The 23132-nt window shown below is 36.2% G+C and overlaps 1 protein-coding gene across 1 annotated transcript in view; it reads left to right on the top strand.

Moving 5' to 3' along the window:
• Positions 1-23132, top strand: part of MRPL1 (mitochondrial ribosomal protein L1) — a 92927-nt gene that overhangs the window by 36566 nt on the left and 33229 nt on the right. Inside the window, exon 7 of the mRNA XM_015138465.2 lies at positions 13842-13948. Within this exon, the coding sequence (XP_014993951.1) occupies positions 13842-13948 (107 nt within the window). The remainder of the gene's footprint in view (positions 1-13841; positions 13949-23132) is intronic.

The following is a 23132-nucleotide window of genomic DNA, read 5'->3' as shown; positions in this document are numbered from 1 at the left end:
TCACTAAATAAGGAGCTATGTTATAAAGTGTAAGGTATTATATAATAAATTTAAAAAGTGCTAGGGATGTTCAGTGGAGGTGGAGTTTACACGTAGGTGGGGAATCAGGGAAGGCATCATAAAAGAGGTAACATTTAAACATAAAGTAACAGTAATTGGATGAATTGATTGAGGAGAATATTATTTTAAGAAGAAGGAGTGAATTAATCATAAACACTAAGTCAGAAATCATAGGCCAGGTACAAGAAATATTAATTAGCTCTCTTTGACTGTGGGGAATGGTGCCCTTACATTGACATAGAAGAGAATAATGGGATATGATGTTGGAAAGGTAGATTGATGCCGTATTGAGAAGAACTTTGAATGATGGGCTAATGAGCATGAACATCTGCATTCTATATTCAGCAGGACTACCTTAGAAGTTTTTGAGATGGGAGTGACATAATCTGTTCTTTAGAGCTTTAATCTGGCAAGAGGTTTTAAGATAATTGAAATGAGAGACAGGGAAACCAGTTTGGGTGCAATGGCAAGAGACTAATAAGTGTAATGTTGAAGCTAAGGTCTTCATAACAAGACTGGAGTGAAGTGTATAAACGTCAAGGATATTAGGACTTAGCAATTAATTAGGAATGGACAGGTTGAGGGGGAGAAAAGGAAGAGTCGAATGATACTGAGGTTTTTTAAGACTAGAGACCTCTCCTAATAAGTGCCATCATTAATGGAAATGGAGTGCATTTGAGAGGAAAAACAAGTTCACTTGCTGACACAGTTTGTTTTAGTTAGTGCTGGATGTCTGGTATATTATTATTTCAAATAAAAATTTGTAGTGTAAACAGAACAAATATTTTAAAATTGTGTTAGTAGGTTTGTCTCCAAATTTTAACTCTAGTTGAGCTAAAAAAATCCTGCTAAAATGTTTATATATCCTAGCCACTAACAACTTGTCTGAATTCTAGATCATGACCTGTAAATTAAATTCAAATGGACTTTCTAGTTCTTTTGTTGTGTTAGAGTTTTGTTTGGTTATTTTTGATAGCATGCATTAAGTCATAAATATTTATTAGATTTTGAACTGGTGTCTGGCACTTTTTATTAGCGATTTCCCTTACAGCAGTATTTGTTATCATGGAATCCAGTTTATATTCTTTCTTAAGTAAGACCTAAAACTGAACATATTTTAAAAATTAAACCAGAATTGCAGTTGAATTTGATGAAAATATTTCTCATAAATTTTTTGTGTTTAATTAAATTCAAGCTCAAATCAGAGCAAAACAAACAGTACTAAATATAGTCAAAACCAAAAATGAATACTAATATATTTGTATTCTAGATATCTAGCTCCTTGCTTTGCATGATGAACTGATTTTTAAGAGACATTAATTTTGTCACCTTTGCTACTTTATCCATTCTCTGTATAACCCTTTTAACTTCTTTTTTTTTAAGCCTTGAGGGTTTTTTGTTTTTTTTTTCCCATAGTCATCTCAATATTTGGAACCTTTTTTAGTTTTCAAATAACTTATTTCTTTATTCCAAATAATAACTTTCCTAATAAAATGTCTATTAGTGAGCTTTACTTTATTTCTCCTTTCATAATGAATTAAAACTTCACATATCATGGTCAAGTACCTAAGTATGTTTTTCCCCTCCCATTTGCTTAGGCACCTTGAGAGAAGAGATGGACCTTTTCCCTTCTCTGACACCTTCTTTTCACCCCAACATGATCTGTTTAATGGCACTGGTAAAACATTTGTGTTCTTTAAACATGAAGACTAATGATCAACCTGTCAAAAATGTTAAACAGAATACATGAGATGTGCATTAGAACAAATGAAGCTTCTATTATGCATTTTCAAAGCTCATTCAGATTCTTGTTTAAGAACATTTGATTCCTCCTATATCCAACAAAAGTCTTCAGTGTAAAATAGAAATTACATTTTGAGCAAGTGGAGAAAATTAAAAAACAAGCTCCTGCAGCTGAGCTCATTAGTTTCCCATTTCCAGTTTTACTAATGGGAGTGGGCGTGTGTACATGCAGCTTGCTTAATGCTGCAGTTTTATTCATTTTATTTTAATTGCTTACATAACTGTAGGCAAGTTCTTTATTTTTCAAACGCACATTAAAAAAATAGAGTATAAAATTTTTTTAAGACTTGTTTTCTCAATATTTCTTTTTTGTTTTATCAAAAAAAATTAAAACCTGTTTTTTAAAATTCCTTCTAAGAAATTTGGTTTTATTTTGCTTATCGTCTGGCTTCCTCCCCAATATAAGAACCCTCTGTAATTCTTTCATCTCTAATATAGATATGTTTTATTAATTGAAACTTTTTTATTTCTATTCTTATTTATAAATTAGCATTTAGAAACCAAAAACACTAGTGTGAAAAATATCTTTTTTTTTTTTTTTTTGAGACAGAGTTTCCCTCTGTTGGCCAGGCTGGAGTGTAGGGGCGCAGTCTTGGCTAACTGTAACCTCTGCCTCCTGGGTTCAAGTGATTCTGCCTCAACCTCCCAAGTAGCTGCGATTACAGGCACTTGCCACCATGCCCAGCTAATTTTTGTATTTTTAGTAGAGACATGTTGGCCAGGCTGGTCCTGAACTCCTGACCTCAGGTAATCTGCCTGCCTTAGCCTCCTAAAGTGCTTGGCCTCCCAAAGTGCTGGGATTACAGCGTGTGCCACTGTGCCCAGCCAAAAAAAAAGGTCTTGACTTAACCTGTGATAGGTACTGTGGCATATATGGGAGCAGTTAAATTCTTTTATACTGCACTAAGTTATTGTCAGATAAGAGAGAAAGGGACATGATTAGAAAATTAGAATTACACTTGTTTGCATTCCTCTTAACTTGTAACTCTTAGAATTGAACACTAGTGCTCCATTCGATGTCTTGTCCAAAGGATATCTCAGCAGACTTGTCCAAAAGATATTCACATCTTCTGAGCAGGACACTGCTTTCTGTAAGGAAGTTGGTGTTGTATCATACATGAGACTCATGGATATTAAAGTTCTTGTAATGTGTAGTATTTTTAACTTGTAGAATAATACCTTGTACTTCAGGGTTTTGTTTGCATTATTGGAACAATCAGAAGTTTTGGTTATATAAGGGAAAATACCAAAACAGAGAATTTTTGCAAGGTAATGAATTCGATATTTTTCTAAATTTCTACCCCTTCACATATTAGTTTAAAAATTATCCATGTATGAAATACTCCATTAATGATTAGGTACTGTTACAATTGTTATGGATGAATTATGGATCTATTGCTGCTGGTTCTGTTATGCTTTCCTTTGCTTCCTTTACTCCAGCCATGGTGGCCTCCTTGATCTTCTCATATACACTTAGTGCTCTCCCTCCTCAGGTCTTTGGATTTACTGTTGCATGGGTCTGTAGTAGTACTGTTTGGTTACTTGCCTTGCTCACTTTCTCATTTGAACATCATCTAAACAGAGAGACCTTGCATGACCATCCTATATAAAATATTACTCCCACTTCCTATTATCACTAAATGTCATTATTATGTTTTTATATTCATTTTAGGGTATATCACTCTTAGCATCTTTGTGTGTGTGTGTGATGTGTGTTCAGTTCCTCTCATTAGAGCAAGGATGGTTTTGTTTTGTCCATTGCTACATTCCCATTGCCTAGAATATAGTACCTGGAAAATAGTACATACTCTACAAATATTTGAATGAATGAATGAACGTTTAATACAGCACTCATTCAGTTGGTAGAAGATATAGGATTAAACTGTAATTTAAAAATACAGTATAAAATGTTTTTTTTTTTTTTAAAGACAGAGTTTCACTCTGTCACCTAGGCTGGAGCACAGTGGTGCATTTTGGCTCACTGCAACTTCCCCCTCCTGGGTTCATACAATTCTCCTGCCTCAGCCTCCCGAGTAGCTGAGATTACAGGTGTGCGCTACCATGCCCAGGTAATTTTTTTTGTATTTTTAGTAGAGATGGGGTTTCACCATGTTGGCCAGGCTGGTCTCGAACTCCTGACCTCAAATGATCCACCTCCCTCAGCTTCCCAAAGTACTGGGATTACATGTGTGAGCCACCACACCCAGCTTGGACTATATACAATTTATAGATTTTTTTTTATTAGAATAATAGTATTTATAGTAGTATCTACTAGGTGCCAAGCCTTGGGTGTGATAGCAGTGAACAAGACAGACAAAGTTCTTGTGGTCATAGAACTAACAGTTTTGTTTTCTGCAGTAGAGAAACTGGTTTAACTTTTAACAGTTACTTATGCTCAGATTTTTTTTTTTCTTTTCTTTTCTTTTTTTTTTTTTTTTTTTTGAGACAGAGTCTTACTGTGTCACCCAGGCTGGAGTGCAGAGGCACAATCTTGGCTCACTGCAACCTCTGCCTCCTGGGTTCAAGTGATTCTCCTGCCTCAGCCACCAGAGTAGCTGGGACTATAGGCATGTACCGCCACACCTGGCTAATTTTTTTTTTTTTTTTTTTTTTTGTATTTTTGGTAGAGACGAGATTTTGCCATGTTGGCCAGGCTGGTCTTGAACTCATGAGCTCAAGTGATCCGCCTGCTGTGGTCTCCTAAAGTGCTGGGATTACAGGCATGAGCCACTGTGCCTGGCCACTTGTGCTCAGATTTCTTTAAACAAACAAAAAGCAAATCACAACCCCCCTCACCCCTGCACCTTCATTTGATTCAACTATCCTTTCTAGCTGCAATCTTAGTTTTTTATGTTGTTTTATATTAAGTTTTTCAAATAATGGTCTTCAGAAATTGGCTTCATTTTCTTACTAAGCATTAGTATTCCTTACAGCTTTTTCTTCCATAATTTAGCTAAAATATTGCTCTCTCAATTATCACAGGTTTATCTTTTGCCATATTCAAAGGTCTGTTCTTAGTTTTCTCAGTTTCTTGAAACTTCTTTCAGGAGGTAACATATGCAATCCTAACTCAGCTCTTTTCTAACTATTTCTTAACTTTGTTTTCCTTGATTTAAAAAAAGAAAAGAGAAAGTATATTAGGAAGAAATACTTGATTGTATAGTATAGATTATGTTCATTATGGAAATTGAATAGAGAATTAAAGGAAAAGAAAGTGAAAGGAAGAAAGAAAATGAAGATAGTAGAGCCTAAAAACACGGAGAAAAATGAAAGTGGAGAAAGAGGAAGGCAGTTACACAGCAGTAAGGGATAGCAAAGCCCTAGAAATAGCAGTGATGATTTAACATTTGGCTGTATTGAAAAGCAGAGTAGAATAGCGGTTAGCATAGATCTCTCTTTGTCTTGAGTTTGTCACTTACTGTGACCTTGAGCAAACTTTTTAACATTTTGTGCCTTTATTTATTCATCTACAAAATGAGTTTCATTATAACATGCATCCCATACTGTTTTTGTGATAATGTATGAAACACAAGCTGGGTACATAACATACGATGTGTGGGCCATTATGATTATCATTAGCTCCCTATCATTCCTAAAATAACTATTCATTCTCCACAATTACTTTAGGAGAAGCTATTCTTTTTCATGTATTTATGTATCACCTTCATAACTTATTTGTTGAATAGGCAGATAATTATTGGCATGCCTACTTAGTACTGAGGATTGAAAAATAAAGTGAAAAGACATTTTCTGTCTTTAAGAAGGTAAACACTGAGGGGACAGAGATGAGAGCAAACTGCTGCACTAAAATGCAATAAGTTTATTGGTAGAAAATATACGAAGTATGTAGAGGAATGAGGGACTGCTTTGTAGAATGAGATTATATAAAGAAGATTGCAGTTGAAAGGTAAGCATCAATAGGCATTTGCTTTCCTTACATGAATCAGGCAGAGGAAATGGCCATTTTACATATACAAAAGTATGAGAGAGCCAGTTGTGTTCAGGAAATTATAAGCAGCTTTTTTTTTTTTTTTTGAGACGGAGTCTGGCTCTGTTGCCCAGGCTGGAGTGCAGTGGCCGGATCTCAGCTCACTGCAAGCCCCGCCTCCCGGGTTCACGCCATTCTCCTGCCTCAGCCTCCAGAGTAGCTGGGAGTACAGGCGCCCGCCACCTCGCCCGGCTAATTTTTTTTGTATTTTTAGTAGAGACGGGGTTTCACCGTGTTGGCCAGGATGGTCTCGATCTCCTGACCTCGTGATCCGCCCGTCTCGGCCTCCCAAAGTGCTGGGATTACAGGCTTGAGCCACCGCGCCTGGCCATAAGCAGCTTTCTATCATTTGATATATAAAATGTTATCTGATACTGGTGGTCAATGGGGTTAAACAGTGATAGACAGTGGGCCAGGTCACAGTGGGCTTTGTGTGCTATACCATGGAGATTAGATTTTATCCTCTTTGCAAATAGGAGCCATTGAAAACTTTAGGTCAGAAGAATGATGTAAGATTTGCTTATCAGAATGAGTATTGTGGGAACTGTATAAATGGCAGGGTAGCCATATGAGGATGGTGAAACTTTAAGAACAGAGACCAGGGAGGAGTTGATTGCAGTCATCCGGGTAAAAGATGAAGAAGGAAAGAGTCTGGTGGTGGCAGTGAAGACAGATGAGGAAGGATGTTGTTGGATATTAAGAATTAGAATTAACAGGAGTTACTGATTAAATGTAGGGGGTAAGGGAGGGGGAGGAATCTAGAATGATTTCCTAATTTTGGTCTTGAGTAGCCTAGTAAATACTATTTTAGATATGAATGCACAGGAAGTAAAGCAGGTTTGGGTATGACAATAGTACTACAAGGCGAAGGAGTCAAGAAGGTAGATAAGCTGGCGCAACTTTATTTTCTATTAACATGAAGCATTAACAGTATTAATAGGAAGTAGGTTGTGGTAAATATGCATTGTACTCCCTAGAGCAAGTAAAACGTACTCACACAAATAAATATAGCTTAAAACTATAAATAGGGCAATAAAAATGATATGCCAAATTTTTTTTATTTAATAAACCTGTAAAGGAGGAACAGAAGAACAAATAAGATGAAACAAATAGAAAACTTTTATCAAAATAAATACCTAAATTCAGCCATGTAAATAGTTATGATAATTGGAAATGGACCATACACTCCAAAAGGCAGAGATTTCAAACACACAAATAGGCTGAAAGTAAAATGGTGGATAAAGATATACCATAAAAACTGTAAGCATTAGAGAGTTGGATTGTATATTAATATCAGACAAAATAGACTTTTAAGACTACGATTATTATTAGAGAAAAATACGGATATTCTATAATAATAATGACTCATCTTAAAATAAAGCTTCAAAATACATGAAGCAAAACCTAACAGAATTGAAAGGAGAAATAGACTAATCAAGTACAGTTGGAGATTTTAATATTCTTCTCAGTAACTGATAGAACATATACACAGAAAATTAGTAAGGATGTAAAAGATTTGAACAACACTCTTAGTCATCTTAGCCTAGCTGATATCTATAAAACACCCAACAACAGCAAATGTTGTTTGGTGTTGAACATTCACCATGGTAGACCATTTGCTGAGTTATAAGGCAAGTCTTAGTATATTAAGTCTTAAATTTATGAATGTAAAAGAATTGAAGTCACATACATATGTGTTCTGATTGCAACTGAGTTAAATTAGAAATCAGTAACCATGAAAAATCTCCAAATACATTAAAATGAAAAAGCCCACTACTAAATAACTCATTGATCAAAAAAGAAATCAAAGACTGTCTTAAACTGAATGATACTGAAAACTCAACATGTCAGAACTTGTGGGATGCAGCTGAAGCAGTATTTAAAAGGAAATTTATAGTTTTAAAGGCTAAATTAGCTGGGCACAGTGGCATATGCCTGTCATTCCAGCCACTTGAGAGACTGAGATGGGAGGATCCCTTGTGGCTAGGAGTTCAGGGTAGCAGTGCATTATGATTGTACCTGTGCGTAGCCACTGCACTCTAGCCAGGGCAACATAATGAGACCCGCTTTCTAAAAAAAAAAAAAAGAAAGAAAACATTTTGGCAATAATAACTCTCAGAATACTAGAAATGTAAGTGAAATTCCCCAACTTGACACAGCACATCTATGAAAAAGCAACATTCTTAATGGTGAGATCATTGAGAAGGAATGCTTTCTACCTAAGATCAGGAACAAGGCAAAGATCTCTGCTGTCAATGCTTATGTTCAACATTGTACTGGAGGTCAGTGAAATAAAGGGCATACATAAGGGAAAGGAAAAAATAAATCTTTTTTTATTCCCAGATGATACTAAGCTGTTTTAGTAAGTGAATTCTAATTAGTGAATTTAACGAGGTTATAGGATAGAAGGTCCATGCATGAAAATCAACGGTATTTCTATATGTAACCAACCTACAATCAAACTGAAATTTCTAAAACAGTTCCATTTACATGAGCATAAAGAAATAAAAATATTTAAGAGGAAATTTAACAGAAGCTGTGTAAGACCTTTCATAGAAAACTGGTAAATGTTGCTGCAGGTTAATAGAGGGATATACCATAGTGGTGGATTTGAAAGCATATTATTAAGATAAGCTTATTTTTTCTACAGATTGAATGTAATCCCAGCCACACTCCCAGAAAGCTTAAAAAACAAAACAAAACAAAACAAAACCTCATTCTCATGTTTAAATGGAAATACAGCGAACCTAGAATGGAAAAAATGATTTTAGGCTGGGCACTGTGGCACACTCACACCTGTAATCCCAGCACTTTGGGAGGTCGAGGCAGGAGGATTTCATGAGTTCGGGAATTCAAGACCACCCTGGGCAAAATAGCAAGACCAAATCTCTACTTAAAAAAAAAAAAAAAATCAACTGGGTGTGGTAGCATGTGCCTGCAGTCCCAGCTACTTGGGAGGCCGAGGTGAGAGGACTACTCAAGCCCAGGAGATTGAGGCTGCAGTGAGCTGAGATCATGCCACTGCAGTCCATCCTGTGACAAAGCAAGACTGTGTCTTAAAAAAAAAAAAAAAATTGTCCGGGTGTGCTGGTTCACACTTGTAATCCCAGCAGTATGGGAGGCTGAGGCAAGTGAATCACTTGAGGTTGGGAGTTTGAGAACAGCATGGCCAACATGGTGAAACCCCATCTCTACTAAAAATACAAAAATTAGCTGAATGTGGTGACACATGCTTATAATCCCAGCTACTTGGGAGGTTGAGGCAGGAGAATCACTTGAACCCAGGAGGTGGCAGTTGCAGTGAGCCGGGATCGCACCACTGCACTCTAGCCTGGGTGATGGAGTAAGACTCTGTCTCAAAAAAAAAAAAAAAAAAAAAAAAAAAATTTAAAAGAGAAAATGATTTTTAAAAGGAAGAACACAGTTTGAGATGTAAGATTTATCATAGAGCTACAGTAATCAAGACAGTGTGGTATGGTATAAAGGATAAATGAATATAGTTCAAACACTGAGGTTCAGAAATGAACCAAAACTTACATGGTCAACTGATTTTCAGCAAAGGTGTCAAGGTTATGTAGAAAAAGAATAATTTTTTCAATGAATTTTGCTGAAATAACTGGATAAGTCTTTCCTCACATCAAACACAGAAATTAACCCAAAATGAATCATAGACCTAAACGTAAAAGATAAAGTCATGAAATTCTAGAAGAAAATTTTCTAGGAGAAAATCTTCATGGTGTTGGATTAAATATTTCTTAGGACACAAAAAGCATGAGCTATAGAAGAAAAAATTGCTAATTTGGACTTCATCAAAATTAAAAATTTTTGCTCATGGATAGGTACCCCTAAGAAAATGAAAAGGCAAGTGATAGATGAGGGGAAAATATTTGCCACACATAGCTCTGACCAAGAACCTGTATCCATAATATATAAAGAACTCATAACTCAGTAAGACTGTCAACCTAATTTTTTAAAAAAGGGGCAAAAGAATTGAGTAGGTATTGTAGAAAAGAACATATGTGGCCAGGCACAATGGCTCATGCCTGTAATCCCAACACTTTGGGAGGCTGAGGCAGGCGGATCACCTGAGGTCAGGAGTTCAAGACCAGCCTGGCCAACATGGTGAAACCCTGTTTCTACTAAAAATACAAAAATTAGCCGGATGCAGTGGCGCACACCTGTAATCCTAGCTACTTGGGAGGCTGAGGCAGGAGAATTGCCTGAACCCAGGAGGCAGAGGTTGCAGGGAACTGAGATCGCACCACTGTACTCCAGCCTGGGCGAGAGGGTGAGACTCCATCTCAAAAAAAAAAAAAAAAAAAAAAAAAGAATATATGTAATTGGCCATTAAACAGATGAAATAATACTAAACATTTTGGTCATTGGAGAAATGCAAATTAGACAAAGAAGAAAGAATATATAAGGTCAAAGGAAGGAATTTTTATTTATGTTTTAGGATGGAACTACCTTAAAAACTAAAATCTATATCATCTTCAATCTATCACCTTTTTTCTGGTTCCTTTTTTCTAACTATACAAATGTATATATTTTTTGATATTCCATCACACCTTCACTTCAGTATGTTTTAATGCAGAACTATTTCTCTTTTCTTCTTGAGTCCAGTTCTTTCTCTCTTTATTACCGTTACATCATCAATACGATATCAGGCTCAAAATTATGAAGTCCTTTATTTGTTTATTCTTCCAGGAGACATTTGTCCTATTTACTCCTTACTAATAATTTGCCTGCATCTAGGTAGAGATATCAAGTTGGTGGTTGGAAATCATAAGGGAAATTGTGGCTGGAGATAAAAATTTAGAAATTATCAGTTGTTAGATGGTATTTAAAGCCACATGTCTGTATGAGATCAGTTAGGGAGGTGTGCATGGATAGGATAAGAGAAGTAACATGACTGATCCCTCAGGTAGTTCAACCTTTGGAAGGCAGGAAAGTGAGGGTGGGTGGTTCAGCCCTTAAAATGAGATGAAATAGCCAGTGAGAATCGTGTTTCAGAAGACAAGTCAAGATACTGTAGGAAGAGGACAGATTACACTGTGAACTGCTGCTAGTAGGTCAAGTCAGAGGAACACTGAGAAATGACTACTGGATTTGCCAATGTGAAGGTTACTGAAGTAGGTATAAGAGAAAATAGAAGGAGAGGCAATAGAGATGGCTTTTTTTTTTGAGAACTTACATTAAGAGGAATGTTGGGTGGTAACTGGAAGGCAACATAGGAGACTTGTTTATTTTATTTTGAAAAGGAAGATTTTATAGCAAGTTGGTAAGCTAATGAAGATTGTCTAGGGAAGCAGGGAAAAATCGACAATGTAGAGGAAAGAAGGGAGGAGCAGTGTCCTTTTATGGGTGAGTACAAGTGGGGGGTGAGCATAGAAATGAAGAGGAATGGCCTTTGTTAGGGGCATAGACAGTTCACCCATAGTGACAGGAAGGCAGGCAGTGTTGTGGGCTTAGATTTAGGTCAGTCACTAAATAATTCTTGAGCTTTTATTATGTACAAGGCACTGTTCTTATGAAAACAAACTTAAAAAATATATTTAAGTAAAGAAATTTAAATATAGATGGTTTAACCAGGTATCTGTTTTTTGTGTACCACCATTAGCATCTTACTGTTTGCTAGTATACAATTTTATCATACTGTTACATCAGACTGTGATACTGAACAAACTTCGTATTTTTTAGTAATTATTCATTTGTGTATCCATTATCTCCCAATTAGACTGTAAATTGCCCATGGGTAGTTGCTTTCACTTATAGCTGTAGTGCTCCTGAGCCAAATGAACAACTACTGAGATAATCCTAGGAGTAATGTATGCTGAGGGTATGCCGTGCTCTCTATGTAATGAGTTCCTCACATTGACTCACCTATGGAAGACTTGCTTGAGCATGGTGGGAGTGGTGTCTCTTCAGTGGCACAGTCTTCATTCTATATCTTACCCTTTAAATAATTCACATGTTTCTGTGCATAGAATTAAATTTTCAAGTTAAGTTATGGTATAGTGGAATATACTGTATTTTTGTTTATTAAATTTGTGTTAAAATGATAATGACCAAATCTTAGGAGAGTAATAGTTTATTTTATAGTCTCTTGTATGATCCTTTGAAAATTCTTTTTTTTTTTTTTTTTTTTTTTGAGACGGAGTCTCGCTCTGGCGCCCAGGCTGGAGTGCAGTGGCCGATCTCAGCTCTCTGCAAGCTCCGCCTCCCGGGTTTACGCCATTCTCTTGCCTCAGCCTCCCGAGTAGCTGGGAATACAGGCGCCCGCCACCTTGCCCGGCTTGTTTTTTTTTTTGTATTTTTTAGTAGAGAAGGGGTTTCACCGTGTTAGCCAGGATGGTCTCAGTCTCCTGACCTCGTGATCCGCCCGTCTCGGCCTCCCAAAGTGCTAGGATTACAGGCTTGAGCCACCGCGCCCGTCCAATTTTTGTATTTTTAGTAGAGATGAGATTTCGCCATGTTGGCCAGACTGGTCTCGAACTCCCAGCCTCAAGTAATCTGCCCGCCTCAGCCTCCCAAAGTGCTGGGATTACAGGCATGAGCCACCATGCCTGGCCTCTCAGGCTGGTTTCTTTCTTTTCTTTTCTTTTCTTTTTTTTGAGACAGAATCTTGCTCTGTTGCCCAGGCTGCCAGGCTGGAGTGCAGTGGCTCAGTCTCAGCTCACTGCAACCTCTGCCTCCCAGGTTCAAGTGATTCTCCTGTCTCAGCTTCCTGAGTAGCTGGGATTACAGGTACCTGCCACCATGTCTGACTATAGAAACTCATGCCAGTTTCTATAACCATTTGCGTAATAATGAGCTACCTCTACACTGTATCATTCATTATGATATTGTTTCCACTGCTAAATGTTTCTGCTTTTTAGTTGTTGGTTTTTTTTCCACTTCTTTATGGTAGGTAGAAGGTTCTTAAAAGATTTCAAGACTGTACTGTTATTATTATTTTTTGACAGAGTCTCACTCTGCCGCCTAGGCTGGAGTGCAGTGGCACAGTCTCGGCTCACTGCTACCTCTGCCTCTTGAGTTCAAGCAATTCTCCTGCCTCAGCCTCCCAAGTAGCTGGGATTACAGGTGTGCGCCACCATATCCAGCTAGTTTTTGTATTTTTAGTAGAAACAGGATTTCACCTTGTTGGCCAGGCTGGTCTTGAACTCCTGACCTCAGGTAATCTGCCTGCCTCGGCCTCTCAAAGTGCTGGGATTACAGACGTGAGCCATCATGCCTGGCTGCTGTTATCTTTTGCCATAGTTTATTTTATAGATTTGATTTCATTATGTCATCTGTGTTTTTAATGTATGCTATATATTATTATTGCATATACTTATGTGTTAGTTATCCATAGTGGTGCAACAATATTACCACAAACAGTTGCTTGGAACAACACACATTTATTATCTCACCATTTCTATGTGTCAGGAATGTATGTGTAGCTGAGTGGGGTTCTCTGCTTAAGGGTCTCACAGAGCTCCACTCAAGGTGTTGGCCAGAGAGGTGGTTTCATCTTAGACTCAATGGGCGATGGATTTGCTTCCAGACTTACACAGTTGGCAGAATTCAGTTCCTATAGGCTACTGGGCACAGGGCTTCAGTTTCTTACTGGCTGTTAGCTTGAGACTGCTCTCAGCTTGTTGCCCTGTGGCCCTCTCCATATGGCAGCTCACAGCATTGCAGCTTGTTTCTTCAAAGCCAATAAGGAAGAGAGTCTTTTCCAAGACAGGCATTATAGCTTTATGTAATATAATTATGTACATATGATTATTCTGTCTCTTGGTTTGAAGTAAGTTGCAAGTTTCATTCACACGCAATGAGAGGAGATCACACAAGAGCATGAACACCGGGAAACAGAGCTCTTTGGAACTAAAGTTTATCTGTCACTATTTGTTTGCTGTATCTTCACATGAGATATGTGTTTCTTTTATTCAGTAATTTTTACTGCTTATTTGGAGTGATAATTGTGGATTTTATTTTTTCTAACTAGATTCCATTGGCCGTGACATCCCCAAAATGCTTGAATTCTTCAAAAATGGACATGAAATTAAGGTAGATGAAGAAAGGGAGAATTTTCTGCAGACCAAAATAGCAAGAGTAAGTTACAATGAAAATTATCGAATAACCCTCTTTTTTTTGTTGTTCAAGTAATTCCTTAATAATTGTTAATATTATAAAATACCAATCATTTGGACTTGTTCTTGGCACTAGCATTAAGAATGGCATTAAACATACACATAGATACTTTTTTAATTCTATAAGTTAAACATAAATTTTAATGGTACTTGAGAATTTCTTGCAGAGTTATGTGCTGTCACATTTACTTGTCCTTTGCCTTATTTATCTGTTTTATGTATACACTTCTGTATTTATGTATTATATTTTAAGCTTATTGAGAATAAGGTTTAGATTTTGTATGTGCCCCAATCAAGATTGCATAATTCTGAGCACATAGTAGGTGTTCAATACTACTTTAGTGGAATTGAGTAATTTGCTTTATGTCCAATTTTCTCTGCTAATGTTTTTAAAATTGTTTGCCTGTTTTTAGAAGATGCTGGAAATCAGTTTCCAAAGCCATTTTTAGGACATTAATATAGATATGCCACATTTCTAGGACTGTATTTTAAAATATATTGTCGTTACAAACATTCAAGTTATTTATACTAAAGAATCTCTAAAGTGCCTATCCAACATATGTAATTTTTTTCTTGTTCATTTACTATAAGAGTAACAGTAATTTATAAGTTGATAGCAAAATTTAAACAGGACCTACCAAGTGTCAGGTGCTATTCTAAACAATTTTTATATATTCTGTCTTTTAATTGTTAGCCATATGAGAGGTAAAATGATTACCCTATCTTATAGATGAAGGCATGAAAGCCCAGAGAAGTTAAATAAGTTTTCCAAGGTCTCACAGCTACTATGAGGCAGAATAAGCATTTGAATCTTGGCACTTTCCTTGAGTCCAGGCTGTTTATCCCTATACCATCTTGCCTCGTGACTGGAATTATTTGAATAGCTATTATTCTTTCTCTTTGCCTTCCCATCTTACTTTTAAGGGGAGTTCTGCATTGTAGCCAGTAGCTAGTAGTCCAAACTCATTGAGCTATGCCCACGCAGGTCATCAGAAATATAGAAAAACCTGAGTGACACAGCCTAGGCAACATGGCGAAACCCCGTCTCTATAAAAAAATACAAAAAAATTAGTTGAGTGTGGTGGCATGCACCTGTAGTCCAGCTACTTGGGAGGCTGAGGTGATCCCTGGGATCACCAAGGTTACAGAGTGAGACCGTCTCAAACAAAACAGACCAGAAGGTAAAGAAAAAGCTGGGTGCTATATTGCCCATTCTGGCCTCAAACTCCTGTGCTCAATCCTCCGTTAGCCTTCTGGGTAGATGGGACTACAAATGTATGCCACCATGTGAGGCTTCTCAGCTAGTTTTATGGTCAAAAAAAACAAGAAAACTTGCTTTAGAAATGGAGCAAAGTGGCCGGGCGTGGTGGCTCACGCCTGTAATCCCAGCACTTTGGGAGGCCGAGGCAGGCGGATCACGAGGTCAGGAGATCAAGACCATCCTGGCTAATACGGTGAAACCCCGTCTCTACTAAAAATACAAAAAATAAACCAGGCGTGGTGGCGGGTGCCTGTAGTCCCAGCTACTCAGGAGGCTGAGGCAGGAGAATGGCGTGAACCCGGGAGGCGGAGCTTGCAGTGAGCCGAGATCGTGCCACTGCACTCCAGCCTGGGCGACAGAGGGAGACTCCATCTCAAAAAAAAAAAAAAAAAAGAAATGGAGCAAAGCAGGTTTAATCTAGTTGGAGATTGGGAAACCCCAGCTTGCCATCATTACCATCAGAGCTCAGCTCCAGTTTATTTGGCACTGAGCTCTGCTCCAGTCTAATATTGGAATTTCCTTGTTCCCCAAAAGGCCTTTGGTAGCACTTCTTGTTTCTTAGGATTGACAACATTGTAATTGAAAAACCAAACAAATGAAACATAAAATACAAATTTTAATAATTTATTCTGAAGTTGTAGAGACTTGAATTTGAATACCTGTTCAGCTACTTCAGAGATGGCAGACTTTAAGCAAGTTTCTTAATGTTGTTGTGTCTCAAATTTCCTCATCTATAAAATATGTATAATAGTAATTATTTCATTATGTGGTTTTGAGGATTACATAGAATTTAAAAATAGTAACATCTATTGGTTTTGGTTGGCCTTTTGGTACTATGGAATATCCTTATAAGGCTCTTTGTGGCTGGATTAAATCTGTCTTAAGTAAGGTTTTCAGTAGTTAATAGTTTATGTAGATCCTGACTCGGAATATAAGAAACCATGTTATCACGTTCATTTTTTTCAACAAATAGCATAGCAATTAAGACATAGGTCTTAATCACTAAGTAGTAGATCACTAAGTAGTAGATCAGACTACTTGGATTTTTTGGAGATATAATTTCTTAATGAAAAATTATGTGTTTAAAGAGATGTTTTTTGAACACTGTTTAAGTATTGCAGTATAGTAGAAGGTTGAGAGTGGGTTTTAGATTCCTACTGTCTTGATTCAAACCTTTGTTCCAGCTAGAAAGAGCTGTACCCCCTTGCTCTCTGAGCCTCAATTTTTCCCCGTTTCCCATTTCTCCTGTATATAAAATGATGGTAATAATATGTACCTTCTAAACTAGGAAGGAATAGATGAGATAATAACATAATTACCATTTAGCAGAGTACTTCTGGCTAAGGGAGAGTAACAGGGACCTAATTTACCCTCCTACTTAAAACAATCAACATTATTTGATACGAAAACCAGACAAAGAAAACGACAATGCAGTATCATTCGTGAACATAGATGAAACAATTGTAAACTAAATTTTAGCAAATAGAATCCAGCAATACATAAAAAGGTCAAGAAGGGTTTATTCTAGGAATGCAAGGTTAGTTTAACATTCAACAATTAATCATTACAGTTCACCATATTAAGAAAGTAAAAAACAAAAACCGTATGAGCATCTCAGTGGATGCAGAGAAAGCATTTGACAGAATCCAACATCTGTTTTTGATTAAAAAGTCTCAGCAAACTGGGATAGAAGTCCATGTCCTTAACCTGTAAAAAAATGTCTAAGAAAAGCCAAAGCTGACATCATATTTAGTGGTGAAACACTGAATATTGCATTTCTCCTGAGATCAGGAACACTCTCACTGCTGCCTCTTTTCAACATTGATCTGGGGCTTCTAGGCAGCGCAATCAGGCAAGAAACAGAGATAAAAAGTCAACTAGATTAGAATGGAAGAAGTGAAACTGTCATTATTCACAGATTACATGTTCTAACTACTAGAAGAACGAAGTGAGTTAACTAAGGTTGAAGGTAGAAGCTCAATGTACAAAAATAAATTGTTTCTGTATAATAGCAAGGAACAATTAGAAACTGAAATGAAAAAGCAACAAATGCCATTTGTAGTAATAGCAAATATATTAAATACTTAGGGGTGAATCTGACAAAGATGTTGAAGATCCATACACCGAAAACTTTAAAACACAGTTAAGAAAAATAAAAAAATTAAATAAATGGTGACTATATGCCTTATTTATGGATCAGTAGACCCAATATTGTTAAAAATGTCAATTTTCTCCAAGGTAATCTATAGATTCATAGCATTCTCAGTCAAAGTACCAGTCAACATTTTTGTAGAAACTGACTAGCTGATTCTAAAATTCATAGAAAAATGCAAAGTGTCTAGAATAGTTAAGACAACTTCTTTGAAAAAGAACAAAGTTGGAAGTCTACCTGATTTCAAGATTTATAAAGCTGCAGTAATTAAGACAATGTGGTATTCACATCAAAAGAAAACAGTTAATGGAATAGAATAGAAAGTCCAAAAAGAAAGATGAAACATATGAACAACTGATTTTCCACAAGGTACAATGGCATTTTTTCTGGAGAAAGGATAGTTCTTTCAACAAACAGTACTGAAACAGTTGGATATCTGTATGTCATAAAATGAAATCTGACCAATACTTCAAGACATATATAATAATTAAGTAAAAATGAATCAAAGACCTAAATGTAAAGCCTAAAGTGATAAAACTTTGAGAAAAGAAAGTTGGGTTAGAGAATGATTTCTTAGAGAAGACACGAAAAGTATGATCCATAAAAGAAGAAATTGATAAATCACTCTGTAAAAATTAAAAACTTCTGCTCTTTAAAAGGCACTGTTAGGGAATGAAAAGACAAATTACAGACTGGGAAAAATATTTGAAAATCATGTATCTAATAAATTCTGAATATATAAAGAACTGTCAAAAACTCAATAATAAAATTACCCAATTTTAAAAATCAGAAAAGATTTGAACACACCTTACTATGGAGATACATAGATGACAAACACTTGGAAAGATGCTCAGCATCTTTAATTGTTAGGAAATGTAAATGTAAATGAAAACCACGATGGGATAACACACATCTATTTGGAATGAATAAAGTTAAAAAGACTGGCCATACCAACTGTTGTAAGGATGTGGTGGGACTTGAGCACTCTTACAGCGTTTGTGGGTATGTTAAATGATGCAACCTCTTTGGCAAACAGTTTGGCAGTTTCTTAAAATTGAACATCCACCTACTATATGATCCTGCCATTCCACTTTTAGATAATTTACTCAGGAGAAATGAAAACATGTATGCATACAAAGACTTGTAAGCAAGGGTTCATATCAGATTTATTTGTGATAGCCCCAAACTGGAAAATTTCCAAATGTTCACTGCAGTTGAATATAAAAAAAATACTCTTCAGTAATAAAAAGAAATTAACTGGATACATTCTACAATATTGATGGATTTCAAAATAATTGTGCTGAGTGAAAGAAGTTAGAAAAAAGGGAGCACATCCTATATGATTCCTTTTGTATAAAATTCTGGCAAATGCAAACTAATGTATGGTGACAGAAAGCAGACCAGTGGTTGCCTTGAGGACAGAGGTGGATGAAGAGGGGCAGGAAGGAAGAATTACAAAGGCACACAGTAAATTTTGGGAGTGATTGTTATGTTATTCTGACTGGTGATTGTTGCATGTGTGTATACATAAGTCAAGGCTTAGTGAATTGTACACATTAAGAATGTGGAGCATATCCAATGGAATACTATGTAACAACATAAAAGAATAAACTATGAATACATGTTACAACATGGATAAACCTCAAGAATATTGTGCTTAGGCAAAGAAGCCAGACACAGAAACTACTTGCTGTATGATACCATTTATATAAAATATTCAGAAAAATCAAAGTATAAAGACAAAAAGATTAGTGGTTGCGTAGGAGGGGTGGGAGGAAATAGGTATTAACGCTAAGTGTGCATGTTCGTATTGGGGTGATAATGTTTTCAAACTGATTTATGGTGATGGTTGCACAACTCAATCAACTTACTAAGAAACATTGAATTTTACATAAGAAAATGGTAAATAGTATATGCAAAGTATGCCTCAATAACATTAATTAAAAATGTGCAGTATGTCAAGTTTTACAAAAGTAAAACAAAGTTTTACTTTTACAAAGTAGTAAAAAACTGTACCATTGTATTATGCAAAATAATTGTTCCATAAATTTTGTTAGAATTATCTGATAGTTAAAAATTTAGAAATGATTTTACAGCAATTTAATGAGGTTTCCTTGAGTGAAATTATTCTTCTTATGCAGTTGAAAATATTGAAGATGTGATATTTGTGTGTGTGTGTGTGTGTGTGTATTTGTAGCCAATATGATATGATAAATTGATATAGAATGAGTGCAGCAGATAAAAGGGCACTGATGGTATCACATGCCTAATAAGTGTCCTTACTTGGATAAAAGGAAGATATCTAGAACAGAGGGCAATAAATGACAACCAGGGGCCAAATCTGGTTATGGCTGTGGCCTGTTTTTGTATAGCCTGTGAGCTGACAATGGTCTTTACAGTTTTAAAGGTTGTAAAAAATAAAGCATATGCTACAGAGCCTGCATATGGCCTGCAAAGCCTAAATCATTCACTATCTGGCTCTTTACAGAAAAGATTTGCTGACTTCTGATCTAGAAAGATGTTTTTTGGGAGAGTGAAATGGGTTAGTTTTGTGTGTCTACTACCTGTACAGGAGAGACTCTCACTGTAGTTAAATCATCTTGATGTCCTGTGTTATGATTCTGCGCTTCAAGATCCATTTCTAGTATTGATGTAATACGGAATTGATCTTAAGTAGTTTATAGTTTTCCTTCTTTATCAATGTGCTAAATATAATCAGTTGAATGATCTTTCTTAATTATTTAACTTGAGGATTAGTATCTTAGATGTTAGAACTCAGCCACTAATGCTTTTGTATATCAAAACTGTATACTAATGCTCTTATAGTCAGCCAATATCTAACATTTGTCAGCAGTACTTTCAGGTAAATTAGTTTTTTTCGCTTCTCTTTTCTTGTTTTTTAGACAGAGTCTTACTCTATCCCCCAGGCTGGAGTGTAGTGGCATGATCTCAGCTCCCTGCCAGGTTCAAGTGATCCTCTGATCTCAGCTCCTTCACCCAGTAGCTGGGACTACAGGTGTGTGCCACCATGCCTAGCTAATTTTTGTATTTTTTGTAGAGATGGGGTTTTGCCATGTTGCCTAGGCTGGTCTCGAACTCCTGGGCTCAGGTGATCTGCCCACCTCATCCTTGCAAAGTTATGGGATTACAGGCACAAACCACTGTGCTTGGCCTTAGTTTTGTTCTTAGTATTTCCTACCATTTGTACCTGTAACTTACATAGTCATGAAACTGGTTATGTCTTTATGCTATCAAATGCTCATATCAGTGAAAATGTCATTAAGATGATATGTTGAACATCATGAAGACAGAACAAGTTATTGGAATATGTTATTTTTTAATCAGTTATATTACTATCACATAGACACCATTTATTTTCTATCATAGCATGAAGCATAATTGGTTGGGATAAAAGCAAGTTGCCAAAGGATCAGATAAAAGGGAAAAGTCTTAGAGTATAAAACTGAAAATAAAGAGCTACAGAGGAGAAAAAGTACATTTCTTCAACCTTTTTCCCCCAATGGCTCTTTCCATGAAACAGAAATGAAACTAAGGCAGATTCTCAAAAGATGAAGTTGAGACATATGTACCTGGCCACTGTTTATATTCTAAATAGCAATTTAATTTCAGATAGTAATTAATTTTAAAAAGATTTATCTGAATTTGCTATATAGAAAATAATATAGTCATAATTCTGCTATCCAGATAACGTTTGACATTTAAAAAATTTCAAATTAATATACATACATGGTTAAATTCAAATAATTCACAAAAGCATATAAAGAAACACTAGAACCCCTTTCCCTGAAATAGTTTTCTTGTGGAACTTAAAAAGCTTTTAATTAATATATGTACATGGTTAAGTTAAAGTAATTTACAAATGCATGTAAAGAAGCACCAGAGCCCCTTTCCCTGCAATTGTTTTCTTGCGAAATTTCTATTTACAGTTTTATTTTTGTTCTTCCAGAAATATTAAGGCATAAACATAGGCACCTTCGTAAAATTCATTTATTTATATTATGCCACATATACTATTCTGTAGCTTTCTTTTCTGTGTATAAAAGTGTAGCATGGATGTCTTCAAAGATATAGTATGAATGTCATCAAAGATGCAAAGAGATCTGCCACATTCTTTTTAATGCCTGCATAGAGTTATATTTTATCATATACCATAATCAGTTCCTTATTGATAGGCCGTTAGTTTGTGTCCTGATTTTTGCTACTGTAAATGATACTTAATGAAAATTTCACAAAGAAATATTGCCAAAATTCTCAAAGTATATCCATAAGGTAAATTTATAGAAATAGAGTATGTGTTGAAAATTTTATTATATGAATTCCCAAATTACTTTCTAAAATGTTTATACTAATTTATCATTATCCAACAGTGTGTTAAAGTACTTGTGTCTTTATGCCCTCACCAGCATTGGGTATTATCACACTTAAACATTTTGTCAGTTTGAAAGTTGATACATTATAGGTGTGAGTGTGAGTGCATGTGTACTTTTAACAGCTTAAAAATTTCAGTGTGAACATTACCATCATTTTCTTTGGTTACAGTGTTGTTCTCTTTTACTCCTTAAGATTCTGAATCTCCTCATCTGTCCACCATTCTTATTTCTTTCACATTCCTAGCCCCACTCTTATTCTCCACAACTCTCTCTTTTGTGTATGCAGTCTCCTATTGACTCCTTTTACCGTGAACTCTTTCTGACTCACCCCTACCATCACCTGCTCTGTTTACAAGTGCGTGGTAAATAAAATTGACAAGAGCCATGATCACTGAAAGTTGAGTGCTTGTAAACTTGAAGTGTTCACAAACACTGAGATTGCCTGGCATTTGCTAACTACTGAAAAGAAAGCCTTTTCTACCCAGTAGAAAAGGGGACTGGTATTTCTGACCCATGATATAGTAGGGATTTTTAATGGATCCTATGTATTTAAAAAATTACGCTTATTTTTTGACTTTTCTTAAGCTTTATTCACTGATCAGGTAAAATTACTGTTAGCTCATTTAGAATCTAACCATAGAAAAAACAGAAAACAGTCAACTTAATGTGTAAGTTCTATTTAACAAATATGTAAAAATACTGACTCTGATGCAGACACAATGCTGGTGATACAAAAAGATAATGACCTTTTTTTCTCAAGAAAAATGCTTCTCGTAGGGGAGATAGATATGTAAATAAGGTACAGGAAAATGTGGTAAGTATAATAATAGAAATGTATATATAGGGCTGGGCGCAGTGGTTCACACCTGTGATCCCAGCACTTTGGGAAGCCAAGGCAGGCAGATCACTTGAGGTCAGGAGTTTGAAACCAGCCTGGCCAGCATGGTGAAACCCCTTCTCTATTAAAAATACAAAAATTAGCCAGGCATGGTGGTGCATGCCTGTAGTCCCAGCTACCCGGGAGGCTGTGGCAGGAGTATTGCTTGAACCCGGAGGGTGGAGGTTTCAGTGAGCCGAGATGCGCCACTGCACTCCAGCCTGGGTGACAGAGCGAGACTTCATCACAAAAAAAAAAAAAAAATTATGCGTGTGTGTGTGTGTATATATATATATAAAAAATACATATACGTATATATATGATATAGAAGTTACAGAAAAGTAGCAATGATTGTTTAGAGTAGCAGTGGAACAAGTAGGTCAAGGGTGGGTTCTAGGAGGAGTTTGAAAATACATACCAGGTAGAAAAGGGTCATTCGTATTTCAAAATAACATGCATAATGAT

This window comes from Macaca mulatta, chromosome 5 (assembly GCF_049350105.2).
Source record: "Macaca mulatta isolate MMU2019108-1 chromosome 5, T2T-MMU8v2.0, whole genome shotgun sequence".
NCBI lineage: Eukaryota > Metazoa > Chordata > Mammalia > Primates > Cercopithecidae > Macaca > Macaca mulatta.
This window is presented reverse-complemented; position numbering and strand designations above follow the sequence as displayed.